The sequence below is a fragment of the Acartia tonsa genome, chromosome 13 (genome assembly GCF_053477335.1).
Source record: "Acartia tonsa isolate MP-2025a chromosome 13, ASM5347733v1, whole genome shotgun sequence".
In the NCBI taxonomy this organism is placed as follows: domain Eukaryota; kingdom Metazoa; phylum Arthropoda; class Copepoda; order Calanoida; family Acartiidae; genus Acartia; species Acartia tonsa.
The window spans coordinates 41,656,550-41,675,000 of record NC_137272.1 but is presented as its reverse complement, the minus strand read 5'-3'; the positions used below and the strand labels follow the sequence as shown (position 1 = coordinate 41,675,000).

Genomic DNA, 18,451 nt, shown 5'->3' with positions numbered 1-18,451 from the left:
GGGGGCGATGGGGCAGTTAGAGAGAGATTGTGAAAAAATTTGAAAGAATGGGGAGGAGTAGAAATATAATCAAGGTGGTTGTTTATTAATAATGGAGCAAATGCCGAAAAGGGAAGGAAGGCATAGTACATATGTGGAGGAATAGTTGGGAGGGGGGGGGGGGGTAATCTATTAAAAAGGATGGGTAAAAAATGACCTGGATTATGCAGTTAAATATGGTCCATTTCAGGTCAAGGGATTAAATATTGATAGTTATTTGATAGGGGTGGGGGGGGGGGGGGGGTGATTTATGAAGTGGGTGGAGACATAACAAAAAAGGAGAAGTAAAGAATGTTAATTATTGACTGACAAAAAAGGGAAGGCTCAACATAACCTGATCATATGCATATAAAAAGGCAACAAATTCCTGAAAATTTCACATTCACTCACAAACAACCAAGATGAACAGACTCCTCATAGTCCTGGCCCTTTTCTGCGGCTCCGCCTACTCTGGCAAAAACTTCTGCAAACCTTTGGTTGACTACACGCCCAGGTATGACACCGAGCAGGTGCGGACCATCTGCTCCACCCAGATCCGCAAGGTTGTGGAACAGAAGACGGAGGCCGCCTGCCTGGAGGTGATCAACATGGAGTGTGATGTTTTAGTTGTACCTGAGTGTACCACCACTGTCACCAAAGAGAGGACCATGATGGATATTCCCGCTATTCACGAGGTCAACCTGACGGCATGTGAGAAGACTACAGTTATGAAGGAGCATGTGAAGGAGGTGTTTGAATGCAAGAATGTGACCAAGACCCATTGTACCACGCTCTGGAAGTTGGATGATAAGGGTATGAAAGTCTGGGCAGGTAATACTTTTTTTCCTTTTCCATCAATTTTCATAGCGCAAAACATGTTCTATACAGCTTACTTTTCTTTGCTATGTAAGTCTGTATGCAATGCAATGTAACTTTACTTTAAGTGTCTGAAAAAATCATCCATGTGACTTCATAATAATGAGGGATTATCCATCTTTTTTTAGGCGTTTCCTTTCTCACTTCTCCTCTTCTCCCTCATTTTTATGACGTCACATGGCTGATTTTGAGACACTTTGTAAAGTTATCAATGCACTGCAATCTGCTTTAAGTTTACTGATATCCCTACAGAGACTATTTATGCAGACTTCTTCTTACCTTTACTTATTAACCTAACCTAGAATAAGCATTTATAATTCATTTTATCTCTATCAAAAAATTTGTTTGCGTGTTCAATGCAATAGAAGAGAAACCCCCATAATCGTTATTTTATTATCATTATATTATATAATGCTGCTTCTTTGAATATGAATATAATTGCTATTACTTTTAAGTATTAATCATTATTTCATTTTTGTTATAGGTAATGAGGATGATTGCAAGGAGGTAACCTGGGAGGAATGCAAACCCGTCAGCAAGACTGTTCCCTTCCCCGAGCCCTCCATGGACTGCAAGCCCATCAGTGTCCCCTACAACGATGTCGACGTCATGTTTGGCGAGGTTGACCTTGTGCAAACTGACTGCGTGGCCAAGCCCCAGCAGGTGTGCAAGCCGGTCAAGTCGAACAAGTGCGGCATGGCCTCCTACACTCGCATCACCGAGGTGCCCGAGAAGGTGTGCAAGGACATCAAGATCCTGGTTCCCAGGCAGGACGAGATCCACAAGCAGTGGTGCCTGTTCAACCAGGTGGACAATATTGACTTTGATGCCGCCGTCAAGAATATCCTGGAAAGTCAGGAAGAAAATGTTTTCTAGGCAAATTATAATCTGGTCTAGACAAACCATATTCTGGTCTAGATTAATTCCATCAGGAGCATCAGGAGCAAAGCTTTTGATAAAATAGGTCATATATTATGACCATTCTATACATTACATTTAAATCGACATTATGTCCAAAACTAAAGCATTACTTACTATATTACAAGTATTCTTATCTACTATTCAACGAAAAAAATAAAACTAAGATCCTAAATATTTATTAATATTATAAAATTGTATATTTATATTATAAATTATATTTATTATAAAAAGATTATAACTATTATAATATGTATTTATTAAAAAAGATTATATCTATCCATTATATGTAAATCATATCATGAATTATATGTATCTATGATTAAGATAATAAAGATATTATTTATTTGAAATTACACTTTTATTTTTAAGAGCGGACCTTTACTATGATTAGGGTCTTTCCGTCCGTCTGGAACAGATAGCTTTTTTATTAGTTTAGGCATGTTAGATTTGTCCTATCGATTCCAAACTTTGCATGGTGATTCCTGTAGTAGTTAGATACTAATTCCTATGACAACATAGTACAATGTTATAAGGAAAGCATCTCTATAATCAAGTCCTAAAAATGTAAGTATGTTCTTAAATAGTATCACCATGCAAAGTTTGAAATCGATAGGACAAATCTAACATGCCTACATTAACTAAAAAAAGCTACGGAAGGAAGAACGGACACACTCTAATTATAGAAAAGCTTTGCTTTTAAAAATTTAAAGACGTTTTTCTAAATCTTTGTCAATGCTAAATAAGGGAAATTGTGACAATAATTTTGAAATCCAGTCGTAAATATTTTTTATTATTTCAATATTTTGTGGTTTTGTGATAACACTTTAAACTGAATTGCTGTAGGATTAACAATTTTTGTGTGAAATTAAATTCCACTGAAACTTTGTATCACATTTTAATTGAATTTATCGATTTTTAGATCAACATAAGAAACAAGGAGCATAACGTCATATGGACGCAAAAAAAACAATGTTTTTAAGGTGAATAAGTTGCAGCGTTAACACCAGTAGCTCGTAAAAAAAATTGTCAATCTATAGTGTAAAAGTTCATCCTGTACAGTTTTTTTTTCTTTTGAAACTCTTTGGTAAATATTTTAAGGATTTGGAGATTCTATTTTAACGTCTATTGCATGACACGGTGCGATTCAATCTCGAAGCCAACACTTTCCCGATATTTAACAGAAACGATATAATTTTAAGACCAAATGTATAGAGCATCTTCGCTATTAAACAGCAAAGATTCTTTATAAAAAGTTTGGATCTACTGCAGTTCACGGTAAAATATTGCTGGTTACGAATATTGCTAAAAATTTATGAATTTTAAAGGCTGCTAGCTGCCAAACGGCTGAATGTACAGATCATGCCAGCACACTGTTTTAAGCGCCATAAGAAGGCCTACAAATAATCTGGAATAGCAATAAATTAATAATGCATAGTAATCTCGCAGTGCAGAGAAATGCTCGAAAAAGACCTTTTTTACGCAGTTTTTCTTCAGTGAAGCTTTCCCTTTGCATCATTTGATCTTGGCTATTTCAGATTATTTGTAGGCCTTCTTATGCCGCTTAAAATGGTGTGCGGGTATGATCTGTACGTTCAGCCGTTTGGCAGCTAGCAGCCTTTAAAATTCTTATTTTTTTAGCAATATTCGTTACCAGCAATATTTTACCGTGAACTGCAGTAGATCCAAAAGTTTTAATATATCAATTACAGAAGTGTCAAAAATTCCCCCCAAACATTTCTTAGATGAGGGATTAAAGAAACCTAATATGATAAAAAGAAGATTTTAAAATCCTTTTATAGGTTTTCTACGTCTGTAGTTAAGTCTCAGATATAAGAGTAGCATCTCTCTAATAACGTATCTTTTAAATCATTGTTTTATTGTTTTAAAGCAATTTAATTTCATAATAACTTCAAATTCTATATATAATATATTGTTATTATCACTACCAGGACCTGTGAGAAGCTACATTGTTAAGGAGAACCATTTCAGTTCAGCGGTTAGCGAGATCCTTTGGTACAGACACACACAGATCCTGATACTGGAAAGATTTTTTTGTTTTTTTTGGGGGGGTTGGGTGTGTCCCTCTCTCCTCCCAAATAAAATATCCCAAAACCCCTAAAGGACAACTAGTAGGTAAGGTATATTCCCTGAAGAGTAGACTCCAATTGGTTCAGTGGTTACCGAGTTCTTCAGCTTCAGACGGATGGACAGACAGGCATCATTATTCTTTGTATTATAGAAATTTCCCTGACAGGTTTCGTGATTTTTAAGTCAAATATATTTTTCTTTTTATTAATTTTTATGTTCGCAAAACCATATAACACGAACCAAACCTTTTATTTTAAATGGCGAAATATCTTTTTGTAAAATATAAATTGTACAGTAGCTAAGCTATTAAAAACCATAAGTAGATAAGCAGATGAGTGGCTCATCGAATTGCTTTTGAATTTTTGAACAGAAAAACACATGATGGATTGTTAAAAATGAAAACTATGTATCACAATGAAGCTGTAAAAAGCCTATTTCCTCACAATACTACATCATCCTTGAGACACAATAAAAACTATCCCGAATTTGTATTAATTTTGAGGAACACAACTCCAGTGACGTCATATTTTTCTTTCCCGAAAAAGGGAAGGGGGGAAGAAAATCTCTTCAAAAGAGATGGGGAAAACCCCCTTTTCTCCCATCTCTTTTTTCTTCCCCCCTTCCCTTTTTTTCTTTCCCCCTTCCCTTTTTCGGGAAAGAAAAATATGACGTAACTGGAGTCGTGTTCCTCAAAATTAATACAAATTCGGGACAGTTTTTATTGTGTCATCCTTGATGTTAGAGATCAAGAAAATAAATTACGGTTGGGCCAAAAGTAGATTTTAGTAACAATATCAATAGGCTATCAGAAAAAAATGTTAAATAGTTAGGTAGATTACAGCATGATTACAAGATAATTTTTCGTTACAGACAAAAAGAAGGACATACAGACAGACAAATTAATAAAGTAATTTCGATTTTAAAAGTAATTTTGTTTTTCTATAAAAACAGGGAAGCCTTTAATTACTCTGATTAAATTCCACAAAGTAAGAAACTATTTATCCATAGTAACACAATCAAATGCTTTCTTTTAATCAAACAATCATTTTTTTTGCTCTGAGGCACTTTACATCTAAAACTGTCCATCAAATTGATTTTGTTTTACAAATACTTTTATTTCTTTAATTTTCATTAGGCTATGAAACAATACACAAATAATATTTATAAATAAGAAAACATCAAATGCTTTGTTTAAATCAAACAAACAATAATAATGTCTGAAGTAAAAGGAAACAAAGAAGTACATATGCATAGCGGGGCATAATATTGCTTGGTTTTTTACAAGATAGCCATATAAGTCTATCATAGGTCTTTAAAAGCAAAAGATAATAGGACTTACCATTGTAAATATATAAAAATTTAAGTTAGGTATTACCTATCATATCCATTTTTGTTTTATTTCTAACTTATTCCTTGTTTTTAATATTCTCCAAATAAATTTTGTGTGAGCTAGAAAACAACTAGCAACAGATGTATATGGATTACAATATCTTACAATGTGGCATTATAAGAAAACAAAATTAGAAAAAGAAACAGCGCCAATATCCAATCTAATTCATATAGTACTAGGGCAACACCATTTTTTAACAGCTAAGCTTTTCTATAATTAGGATTAGTCCGTCTGTATGTCCGTCCGTAGCTCTTTTCGTTGATTTTAACAGGTTAGAATCAGTGTTATAAGCGATGCTTCTCTATAATCAAGTCTTAAAAATGTAAGTATGTCCTTTAACACTATCCTGTATTTAAGAAAATTTGTTATCAAATTTACTTGCAAATTTGTTTCGACTTTTATACTTTTATTATGTGCTATTTCATAGCTGATATACTACAAATGTTAATGTTCGTTTGTCCTTCCGTTTCAGAGCTTCGCTTTTATGGATGTTGTCATCCTTGTTAAAAGTGGCTTTGCCCCTTGCCTCTTGGGATTTAGTCCAAAGAAAGAAATTGTTAACTCCATTCTGATTTATTTGTTTTATTTTTTTTCATTACTTTGAATATTCAATTAAATTGAAATTGGAAGAACATGTCTTCTCCTTTTCTCATGCCGTTAGAAAATACACTCCTTGGGAGAAACCTGTACACGCCACTGGGTCAATCTCTACCAACTAGCTTAAACAGCTTACAAACAAATAAAACTTGGCTTCCCTAAAAAGTGTAAACCCATCATTATAGCCGTTTTAAAGAACTTACTGTAAATACATGCAAACTTACGTTTTTCATCTTATTACTTTATTATATAAAGTAGTAAGTTTTTTTGTCTGTAGCTTAAGAGTTTGATAACTACTGACCCGATTGGGTTCTCCAGTTTAGGAAGCTTCACATAGATCTATGAATAGTTTCATTTTTAGATTTAAATCTTAGGATTGTTTTAGGCGATTTTTCTGTACTTCAATTTCTAAATCAAGCCCCTAAATGATAGGGATGAAGCCGCTAGTAGGATTACATAGGATAAAAAGGATTTTATAAATATAGATGTTTCAAATGAAGTACAAAAGATATTTCTAAAATTCTACGAGAAAAACATTTCCATATTATTTCCTCTCTTTCTCTCTCTCTCTCTCTCTCTCTCTCTCTCTCTCTTTCTCTCTCTCTCTCTCACTAGCTTTTTTTTCACTATCTTACCCCACTTTATTTTTTGTTATAAAAACAACAACATGTTGCAATATTTACTCACTGCCCGAACCTTAAACATATTAAGTTTAGTGGTACATTGTAGATAAATTTGTTACCCTAGATAAGCTCTTTATAGTGCAAATGACGTCATATTATAATAGTCCATTATTATAAAATGACGCAATTTGAGATTTTTCAGCCAAAAATTTTTTAATTTTTCTTTTTTTTTAATGGACACACTAATTTTAAAAAAATTTGGTCGAGAAATCCCCAATTACGTCACATTAGAATAATGGACTACACTGTTAAAAATAATTTTTTCATTTAGTATCAATTGATATGCTGGGGAGTATTGGACCCGTAAGTATGCTGTAATTACATAATTAATATATAACACTAGTAGTTTATTCATATAGTAACAATTCATACCTTCTAGAGTAAGCATCTGTACTGTATAGACACCAAGCGTGCACACCTCTCATGGAAGTGTTATAAGCAATGGCTTGGTCGTTTTAGTCAAAGATAAAAAGTTACCTTTTATGGTTAAATTTATAGTTTTTATTTTAATAGAATTTTAAAAACTATTTTTGGATAAAATAATATTCCATACATATTCTACTAAATTTGTTATGAATTGTTATGACACAGTGTTCCTATTGCTTACATTAACAGATTGGTCATCTATGCTATCTATATTTATTAATATATAATGATTTATTAAAACTGAAATAATTATATTTCAAATCTAATATTTCAAGGATTGGACTCGACTTGTTGTAAAGACAAACAGAAAATGATATTTTGATTAAAATATAATCCTCTTCTCTCTCTCTCTTCAAAAGAACATCAAAACCAAATTATAATTGTGAACAAAGATTTTCTAAAAACTTTTTGAATGTATGTTAACAATTATTTTAAATTTCATTCTTAAAATCTTGTGTAAAGAAAAAACTCTTTAATTTAACAGCCCTTGTTGGAAGACCTATAAATGGTAATTGCATTTTTGCATATTATATAGAAGCATTTTTAATACTAATGCTACAACTCACTCACACCTGACATAGCAGAAGTTCTTACATTTGACAATCAAACGGTATTAGTAGTTTTTTTTCTGTAAATGTTTTCATTCTTGTTTTTATATTAGTTTTCCAAAGTAAAGTTTTCTAATATCAACCACATAAAGGAATAAACTGCACATGTATATTTGTGTTCATTTTTATTAAGATATGCTGGCGGGAAAAGAAAATTTCTCAGTTGCTATTAATGATAGAAGCCTGAAATTTGGAAGTCCTCAGACCTAGAAGCTTAGCGGTACGAAGTGTCTCAAAATCAGCAATGTGACGTCATAAAAATGAGGGAGGTGAGAGGAGAAGTGGGTAAGAAAACCATTAAAAAAAGAGTCGGATAATCACTCATTTTTATGACGTCACATGGCTGATTTTTTAGACATTTTACAGTCCCGCTACTCTAGAAGCCTTAGTCTAAACCATAACAAGGATAGTTATGTCCACAAGAAGCGCAGTATTAGAAGTTAACAAAAGCTTTGATACTATAAGATAAAACTTAAAATACTAAAATAAATATAGTATGAGGCTTCTTTTTTAAATGATAAATGCAAATAAATTGTTAAAATGTAATAGACTATATATATATTTTAATATAGATATGTTATGAAAATTGTAAGATGCATAAAAGTACTATATGAAAACCTTTAATGGATAAAGCAACCTTCTGCAAATGGAGGTAGTAAATGATCTTCATAATTCATAGCACCTCTATTGTATATATAGAGGTTTAACCAAACCTTGTTGAAGTATTTCTCTAAAATGTACAGAACCTCTGTTGTATATATAGAGGTTTAACCAAACCTTGGTGTAGTATTTCTCTGTAATTTATGGCACCTCTATTGTATTTATAGAGGTTTAACTAAACCTTGTTGTAGTATTTCTCTAAAGTGTACAGAACCTAAGTTATATATATAGAGGTTAACCATACCTTGTTGTAGTATTTCTCTGTAATTTATAGCACCTCTATTGTATTTATAGAGGTTTTACTAAACCTTGTTGTAGTATTTCTCTGTAATTTATAGCACCTTTATTGTATGTGTATTAGGGTGGGTTGATTTTGGACATTTTTTTCTGAGGCCAAAGCGGGGATCTGCACTCAATTTATATAGATATAATACACCTCTGGATGATTTAAAATTTATCCTAAGTCTTAAAACCGCTGACGACCAGACATTTAATTGTATAGCTATTTGTAAATGGGAGTCAAAAATTTATTGAATCAGAATTATGGTTTCATGGTGCTCCCTGGAAATGCCTTGAGGAGCTGAGTCAGGAACTTTTGTCCGTTTCAAAAAATCTCGTTCCTAGCCTGAGAAAATCTAAAAAACCTCTACAAATTGGACAATTCTTAATAAATCTTAAAATTTTTTGTTTTTTTAGTGATTTCTAAGGCTAGGAACGAGATATTTTGAAACGGACAAAAGTTCCTGATTCAGCTCCTCAAGGCCTTTCCAGGAAGCACCATGAAGCCATAGTTCTGATTCAAAATTTTTTTTTAATGTCGTCTTTGCATACTAATAAGTAATGAATTATATTTTTAAGTGGTCGTGTTCTAAAACTCAATTTTTTAAAATTCTTTTTCGGTCAGAAATGTTTTTAAGGTTAATTTTATCTGTTGCATATCCCCGCTTTGTCTAATTCCGATATGAACCCACCCTAATGTGTATAGAGGTTTAAACAAACTTTGTTGTAGTATTTCTCTAAAATATACAGCACTTATATTTTGTATAGAGGTTTAACCCAACCTTGTTGAAGTATTTCTCTGTAACTTATAGCATCTCTATTGTATATATAGAGATTTAACCAAACCTTGTTGTAGTATTTCTCTAAAATGTACAGCACCTCTATTGTATATATAGAGGTTTAACCAAACCTTGTTGTAGTATTTCTCTGTAATTTATAGCACCTCTATTGTATATATAGAGGTTTAACCAAACCTTGTTGTAGTATTTCTCTGTAATTTATAGCACCTCTATTGTATATATAGAGGTTTAACCAAACTTTGTTGAAGTATTTCTCTATAATTCATAGCACCTCTATTGTATATATGGAGGTATACTTTGCCAACATATTGACCATAAACTGGTGGGTGATAAAGCCTGGGATAGTGGTAGCACGGTGGGCTATCGTTTCCGCAAAATTTCTACATCATCATAAATCTAAAAAAATATCAATGTGAAAAAAAAGTATTATTAATTTGATAAATTTAGTTTATTGAAAAAATTTAAAAATCTTTTTTTTTAAAGCAGCTGTAAGCTTCCAACTGCCTAGCTAAATTTAGCCAATTTCACTTAAATATGTTTTGTCTGCTAAAAAAGGGGTCAATGGGGCAGGTAGTCGTAGGAAGTATACATAAATAGTTATTAATTTATCAAATCCTTTTTATTCCTTTCCATAATTGTTCATCTTCTTTAATTAATATTTTTGTAGGTAAGTCCAATGTGCAGAGAGTTAGAGTAAAGCCACCCCCCCCCCCACGGCTCCCCCCTCCACACCTTGAAAATACAACTTTAGGATTGCCGTACACAGCTATGGAATCTCAACGACAAAGATTTTTTTATCCAATCTTGACAAGTGAGGTATTTTTGGAAAGAGGAATATATATAGAAAACGCCTATGAAAATTAGAAAATCCGCAGAAATCATATTTGCAAGTTATTTGCAAAAATCTGCAATGCTAATTTGCAAAATTAATTTCATGCCTTAAATGACTTATTTAGAAAAAATCTTTTTATGAAATGTGTTTATTTATAAGCTTAGAACATACTTAGGGCAAAAAAAATTTCTTTAGTGTTACTTTTTTCACCTTATATATGAAAAAAGCAGTTTCTCACATTTTATGATAAAAAAAGGTATAGGAACAAAAAATATGATTTTTCTTGATGTAAACACAATAATTGGCATAAAATCTATCATCCTAAATGTAAAAATCAGATATAGAATACTTTTTAGAGCTAATATAGTGCAAAAAGTAACCAAGACATTTTTGCAAAGTATGAAAATCTGAAGAAAATAGTTCTTTTTGCTTTTGATATACATATCAGATAAATGATATAAAATTAGTGATTAAAAACTATAAAACATGTTATAAGTTTTTTCAACACTGTCATTGATTAAATTGCACTTTTAGGTTTAAGAATTACCAAAGTAGTGCATAAAAACTCTTTTTATGATGTAATTAAACAAAATAACTGCCAAAAAAACCAACTACAAAATGGTCTACTGCATTATAAAAAACGCCTAATTGTTGATTTGAATTTATTTTGTTTAATAACTTAATAAAAAGAGTTTTTATGTGCTACTTTGGTAATAAGTAAACCTAAAAGTGCATTTTAATCAATGATAGGATTGAAAAAGTTATAACTTGTTTTATAGTTTTTGATCACTAATTTTATATACATTTATCTGATATGTATATCAAAATCAAAAAGAACTATTTTCTTCAGATTTTCATACTTTGCAAAAATGTCTTGGTTACTTTTTGCACTATTTTTGCTCTAAAAAGGATTCTATATCTGATTTTTACATTTAGGATGATAGATTTTATGCCAATTATTGTGTTTACATCAAGAAAAAACATATTTTTTGTTCCTATACCTTTTTTTATCATAAAATGTGAGAAACTGCTTTTTTCATATATAAGGTGAAAAAAGTAACACTAAAGAAATTTTGTTTGCCTTAATTATGTTCTAAACTTATAGATAAACACATTTCATAAAAAGATTTCTTTTTAAATAAGTCATTTAAGGCATGAAATTAATTTTGCAAATTAACATTGCAGATTTTTGCAAATAACTTGCAAATATGATTTCTGCGGATTTTCTAATTTTCATAGGCGTTTTCTATATATATTCCTCTTTCCAAAAATACCTCACTTGTCAAGATTGGATAAAAAAATCTTTCTCGTCGAGATTCCATAACTGTGCGTAGATACTCCTAATTTTTTTAAAAATAGATTACCCCCTCCCCCCATCTCCAAACTTTTAAACCCCTCATTTTATCCCACCCAAAATAAAAAGTTTGTACATCCTTAAATCTTCTTTTTGGTAGAAATAAATATTTTTGTGAAAATGATGTTGTTGGGAATTGAGGGGATACCGTGGGATGGTGATAAAGCCTGGGATGAACCCATAAAACAGTTGTATTTACCTTTCTACTCTGGGAATTTCCACGAATAACAGTTATAAAAAGTAGTAAGGTTTTTTTTCTATAGCTTAAGATTTCGATAACTACTGAACCGATATAGTTCTCAATTTAAGGAAGCTTTAAATAGGTCCTTTGTTGGTTTTAATCTATTTTTGTGCCCTTTCCTACCCCTTATTGAACGGAAAGTGTAGATGCTAGGGCCATAGCCGCTAATAAAGCTATGTTATTGTTTATAAAATTTTGAATGAAATGTCCAAAAATTATATAAATAGGACAGAGAAGTCAGACAAGTTGTTCAATATGCCATAAGTCTTAGGCTATATAAGTTTTCAATAAGAAAACCCATTGGGTCGCATGCTATAAAGTTTTCTAAGCTATAGCCTTACATAGACATAAAGAAATATGTAAATTTTAGGAAACTTTAATTACTAGACTATCTTAAGAAATATTACATGATATCAACTATACTTAAAACAAGGATGACAACATCCATAAAAGCGAAGCACTGAAACGGTAGGACAAACGGACATTAATACTTGTTAGTGTCTGAACTGAATTATCAGAATATAAAAATATAAAAGTTGAAGCAAAATTGTAAGTAAATTAGTTTAAAAACTGCTTGATACAGGATAATTTTTATGGACATACTTATTTTAGGACTTGATTATAGAGCTGCTTCGCTTCTAATATTGTTCTTTGTTGTCCCAGAAATCATTTTACCAAAAATCAGATCAAACGGATAATTAGATCACATAAAAATTTGCTGTTAAAAAAGAAGAAAAATCAGTACACCGACAAACGTCCTACTACGACAAACGTCCTAATGCGACAAACGTCCTAAACCTGAAAATGCGACAAACCTCCTAATGCGACAAACGTCCTAAGCGACAAACGTCCTAAGCGACAAACGTCCTAAGCGACAAACGTCCTACTGCGACATCTCTTAAGTAAAACCTCCTAAAAATTTTAAAAGAGTTTATAATTTTAACTATTTATTTGAAAAATCTAAATGTTCTTACATAACAAATTTTGAAAAAAAAACTAATTTAATTAACAATAATGTGTTTTACTGGTAGAATGCAACAACATAGCTGATGTAATCTTCCATGGCAATATCATCATAGTTGTTGACAAGCATTCTTAATTCATCTTGTCTAGCATGCTTGTCCTGGGATCTACGCCGGCCCTGCTCCCCAGTACCACCTACTGCAGCATCCCGATGTTTAAGCTGAGCCATGGTTTCCTCAACTCTAAACTGCTCAACCAGAGTCCAAACACCAGCATGGTGGGGAATAGACAGAGCAACGGCGTTGTTGTATCCTTCACAAGTGTTGGTGGTAGTGTCATCACCAGCCTTCACTGCATCAAAGCAGGACCACTTGTCGTGGCTGAAGATTGGCGGTCTCCTGTCCTTGGACTTGTACTTCGGCGTTCCTATCCATGTTCTTTCAAAATAAGCAATAAAATTTAGGATGTTTTTAACATCTAGGTCATTTTCATCTTCCTCTGGTATTATGGGCTCAATGATCTCATTCCAAACTTTTTGAACATCAGAGGCTGGAACCAGTGCCAATGCCCAGAGGTGGCTGATAAACAGTTGGAAATAAGAATCTGTATCATACAATCCTTGAAGATGAAACTTCTGGATGTTCTTCCTTACTGCTCGCTTGAAGTGAACATCACAGCAGCGTATAATAGCAGATGGGTAAACCTGTGACACAGCATTGCTAATAGCATGTTCAAAATCACTGTAAACAGTGTTAGGTGTACACTTCAAATCTTTCAGTGCGGCAAACAGTGCTGTGTATGTCTTAGTTTCTTTATCAGGGCACAAGAAATAAGCACACGGAACAAAGGCACCCAGCTTTGTTTTTGCTGTAATTACAAAAACTTGCCATCAGCAAACCACTGCGACGAATTCCTTAATGTCTGAAGGCCAAAAGGACTAGCAAACCCAAGGATCTTCTTGGAGGTAACAGTATCCAACACCTTGTCCAAGATAAGGAACTGCTGGTTGTCCTTGGTCACCTTCAACTGGTCGGGCACAATGACTTCTTCCCAGGTGGTAGGGTTGTTTGGAGAGCCAATCACATCTTTCCGTTTACGCTGGACAGCCCTCTTAATGGCACCAGCCTTGGACATAAACCCAATGCCACGCCACATGGCACATCAGCTTTCACCTGTAAAGAATTACATAGTAAGTAACATATTATAAGCAAAGTTATACATGACTTAAATTCTATAACATTCTATGTATGTGAAACAATTAGATAAGGAAATCATTATTAGTTAACACCAATCCTATCTATAGTTTAAATTCTTGACAACTCATTTTAACAAACAATCTTACATATGGACATCACATACTTATAGAGTAGCCGAGTTACAAACTAAAGGATATAATTTACTAACATCTAAAAAAATCACCAAACCTTCCTTTTAAATTAAAAATACATATACCTAATCTTTTTAGACAGAATAAATACCTGGCTGGTTAGGTTTCCAATTATTGTCCTAGTTGAAACAGTTGGGTTTTTTGCAGCATTGTCAATAGCCTCCTGTTCTAAAGCTCTAACTTTCTTCTTCATAAGGTCATTATTATGTTCATGATTGCCATTTATTTTCAAAACTGCCTTTGTCTTGGCATCGATGGCCAGGGTCACTTTGCAGTTGTACCTGTACAATTTATCATTCAAAAATTTATTCCTTTCAACAATACAAATTGTAATTTGCAGAAGAATATCACAAAAGATAGCTTAATGAGCTTAATAAAGCGGGGTAAGAATAGTTTATGAATAAAATGATTAAATTTCCATAAATAAGTGTGCAAATATTTTTAACATTTTGTCGTTAGATATCATTGTATATATTTCTGTTAAGACAAACATTTTTACCTCTTGTGATCTCTACAGTGGTAATAGATTTTATTACCCTTTTGTAGCCTCTTGGTGTATTGAAAATTGTTCAATTCCAGACCAACACCACCTTGCTTCCGCTCCACAAAAGTCGGGATATTATTTCCTTCCATGTTCTCAGGTTGAAATGTTAAGAAACAATGAATAGTTTCTATAAATTCGAACATTTTTTCCATTAATTTTCGAACATTTTTACCCTAATTTTGGAAGATTTTATTTTTTACAAATTTTTAGGACGTTTTACTTAAGAGATGTCGCAGTAGGACGTTTGTCGCTTAGGACGTTTGTCGTTTAGGACGTTTGTCGCATTAGGACGTTTGTCGCATTAGGACGTTTGTCGTAGTAGGACGTTTGTCGGTGTACCGAAAAATCAACATGTTTAAAATGGACGTAAGGACATACTGGTAATGATTATAGAGTTGCTACGCTTTCTAAATCATACCTAACTACTATAGGAACCATCATGCAAAGTTTGAAATCGATAGGACAATTCTAACATGCCTAAATTAACGAATAAAAGCTATCTATCTCGGACGGACGTACGGACGGACCGATCCTAATTATAGAAAAGCTTCGCTTTTAAAAACTATTATACCTTAGATTCTAGAAAAATAATATTCTGCTTTATGTACTATGCGGTTTATGTGAGAACTTTATACACACAAAATATGTGCCATACAATTTCTAAAGGGATGCAGGGAAAGAATAAAGGAAGGCAAATTTATTTTGCTGTGCACTCATTATTGCCTCCTTTTACTAGCTGAAAAAGACATTAGAATTGTGTAATTCAACAAAACCAATTTTTCTAGCAATTTTGAACACCGAACCATCCTCTCCCGCTTTTTAAAAATTTTTTGATAATATAATGATAAAATTTCTGGAATAAATTTTAATTCAACACTCTTTCATACTTTACATTAAAGCTTAAATAAGGGTCTGCAAAATATTTTATCATTTTTTGTAGATTATGCATCAGCAGCTTATTCAGCAGCGTAGCTGCGTTAGCGGCTGCAAACAAACTTTACAGTTGTACTTACAGCTGGGGGCAGATTAGACTGAGTGTGGATGAGAGTGGCTTTATCTGAGAATAATAGTGACTGCGGTAAAAGGTTGCTGAATTAATTTTTGATGTTTGCGGTTAATGCTTCAGCAAAGCCGCTGTAAGTTGTAGATCAATGTTATTGTTAGTTTGAAATTACTAATTCTACGAAGCCACCATTTAACTGGACCCAAACAGTTAAGAAAAGTTGCATAAAATTATTTTAGATAATTTTTACTAAAATAATCCTAAAAGATCAACACAGAAGGGTTTTAAACATGTCACCTCAAAGTTAAAATATAGGATCCAATTTTCGTTATATAACCATAATAGGATAAAAATTATGAAGTTGGAATATTTAAAACCTATTTCGCTAGATCATTGTCTTATTAATTTTGTAGAACCTTGTAAAGTTTTACACCAATATTTGGATAATAAATGGATGTCTGTGTAGTGTGTACCTTTCTAATAGATAGATAGAAAGATAGATTTTGTTAGAGATAGAAAGATAAACACTTCTAACTTTAAGGAGACAAAAATGTACTGAACTATTAAACCTAAACAATCAGAGATGGCGTTTGACAACCACCCCCCTCCCCCCTCTCTTACACATTTTCCAATCTAATTTTCTGTGTGTGAAAGATAGAGGGCTATAATTAGTAGATTATTTAAATCACTGACTTTTTAAATATGGATATGACTATAAATTAGAGCACAGGATGCAAGCAAACATGGCTGGGTCATCCAGGTAAAGAGTAAACGTTTTGGTTTTTTTTTTACTTAAACTAAGCATTTTATGTGACAAAAGTAATAGATTATCCTTTTTATAACACAATATGAAGTGTTCAAGTCAATTTCAGGTTTTGATCCTGTATGTCCTTATCCTCCAGGTCTCCAGCCATCTTTACATGGTTCCTGTGACGGCAATTTTTTACTTCGATACTTAAATTTTTTACTCAATCTTTTCTAGCATGTCATGTAGACATAAAATGTTAAGTTTCAGTTTTCCTGCCGACCAACGACTTTAGTTTTAACTAAAAAAATATACTTAACTTTTCTGAAGTAAAAGAATATGTTTGTTCATAAAATATGTACGTTTTATTATGTTTGCCTACAATAAATTTATACACTACTACAACAGTGGAGTGTTTTCACTAAACAACTAAATTTTAATTATATTAAATTCTAAACTGTTAATTTAGTCATTTATATTTGGCCTAACGATTTCAAACTTTGCATAATAATTCATTTGACAGTTAGGTACGATTTGGGAAGCATAGCAACACTATAATCGTTACCAGAATGTCCGTACGTTCATTTGAAGTATATTGATTTTTAACCTATTTGACAACAATTTAATATGTTATAAAATATCCTTTTCATCTGACTTTTGGAATACTGATTTCTATTAAAACAATATTATAAGCGAAGCATCTTAATAATCAAGTCCTAAAAATGTAGGTATATGTCCTTAAACAGTTTTGTGTATTAAAGCAGTTTTGCAACAAATTTACTTACAATTTTGTTTCTACAAGTGTTAATGTTTGTTTGTTCTACCAGGTCAGAGCTTAGCTTTTATGGATGTTTTCATCTTGTTATTTTTAAAGAAAAAAAATTGCAAAATTGAAAGCACACCCCTGTATACACTATTGAGTAAGAAATATGATAAATTGTTTCTGTGTTTATAAAAAGTATTCTTTATTTCCGAGTTGTATGTTGTATATATTATTGTGAAACAACTAAATAAAATTACAATATAAACAAGACCCTTAATAGTAATAACTTGAAAAGATTAAATGGGAAGCATTTTATTTATCTAGAGGTTTAAAGTTAACTGGAAGCAGCAGTATTAGAAAAAAAATTCGGGTCATGTAAAGGAAACGAAGTTGCGGTTTTTGTCATTTTTTCACAGTAGCTTTTTTCCTATTTCCAGCCCCTGCGGTGGGCTCTAAACCAACGAGGCAATCACCTAATTTAACCCAACCTAACCCAAAATAACAAGCAAAGCCTATGTAGTTTGTATTAGTTTAACTTATTCTCGAGCATAATGATTAAATCTAAATAAGACTTCTAAAATTTCTGTACATGGAAATCTTTGTTTGTTTGGTATGTTCTATGTGTAGTAGTAGGTATACCAGTGTACATTCACTTCCACATATGTTTTACATTATCAAATCATCAGAACTGCATATTTCTGCAACACCACAAACTGATCTTCCCCTTGTGCTTAGATAATATTGTAGCGGGACCGACTTACCTGTGTATTCTATTATCCAAAGAGACAAAGGTCCTAAAGCGACATCTCTTAAGTAAGACGTACTAGGCCTTTTTTTAAATTATGAAATAAAAAAATCTTCCAAAATTTGAGAACAAAATCATCTAACAAGAAAACAATTGAACATCATAATCCAATATGGCGATAAAGCACATGGAAATAATTTTTAACTGCAATTTATTTCTTGGATAACTTTATACATATGTTAAATTTTAAAAGTCTCTCAGACAATTTTCCCAAAGTCTGATCTGGCTACCGAACAGAATAGTTTTAAAACTGATTCAACACTGCATAGCAAAAATCAACCTTATTTTTTTTAATTATAAAAAAAAATTTAGGAGGCTTAAGAAGAGAAGTTGTTTACATTTGTCCGATAGGATGTATGTCCTTTCTGGAAAACAGGACCCTGTTTAACCAAACCTATGTATAGTATTAATCTGGTTGTATATCTATTTTGGTTAGTTTATCTTTGATCTATATTGAAATACAAACAA

At 32.3% G+C, this 18,451-nt stretch overlaps 1 protein-coding gene across 1 annotated transcript; it reads left to right on the top strand.

Moving 5' to 3' along the window:
• The first annotated feature begins 430 nt into the window (after window positions 1-430).
• Window positions 431-2,165, top strand: LOC145303990 (uncharacterized). The gene is made up of 2 exons (XM_080145733.1): window positions 431-849; window positions 1,379-2,165. The coding sequence occupies exons 1-2, from the start codon at window positions 441-443 to the stop codon at window positions 1,768-1,770; spliced, it is 801 nt and encodes a 266-aa protein (XP_080001859.1). The 5' UTR covers window positions 431-440; the 3' UTR covers window positions 1,771-2,165.
• Window positions 2,166-18,451: the final 16,286 nt, after the last annotated feature.

Bases quoted from the DNA above. Each gene is read 5' to 3' on its own strand.
- LOC145303990 (XM_080145733.1), top strand. From the start codon at position 441: ATGAACAGACTCCTCATAGTCCTGGCCCTTTTCTGCGGCTCCGCCTAC. The intron at 850-1,378 runs GTAATACTTTTT...TTTTTGTTATAG, and splicing joins GGGTATGAAAGTCTGGGCAG to GTAATGAGGATGATTGCAAG.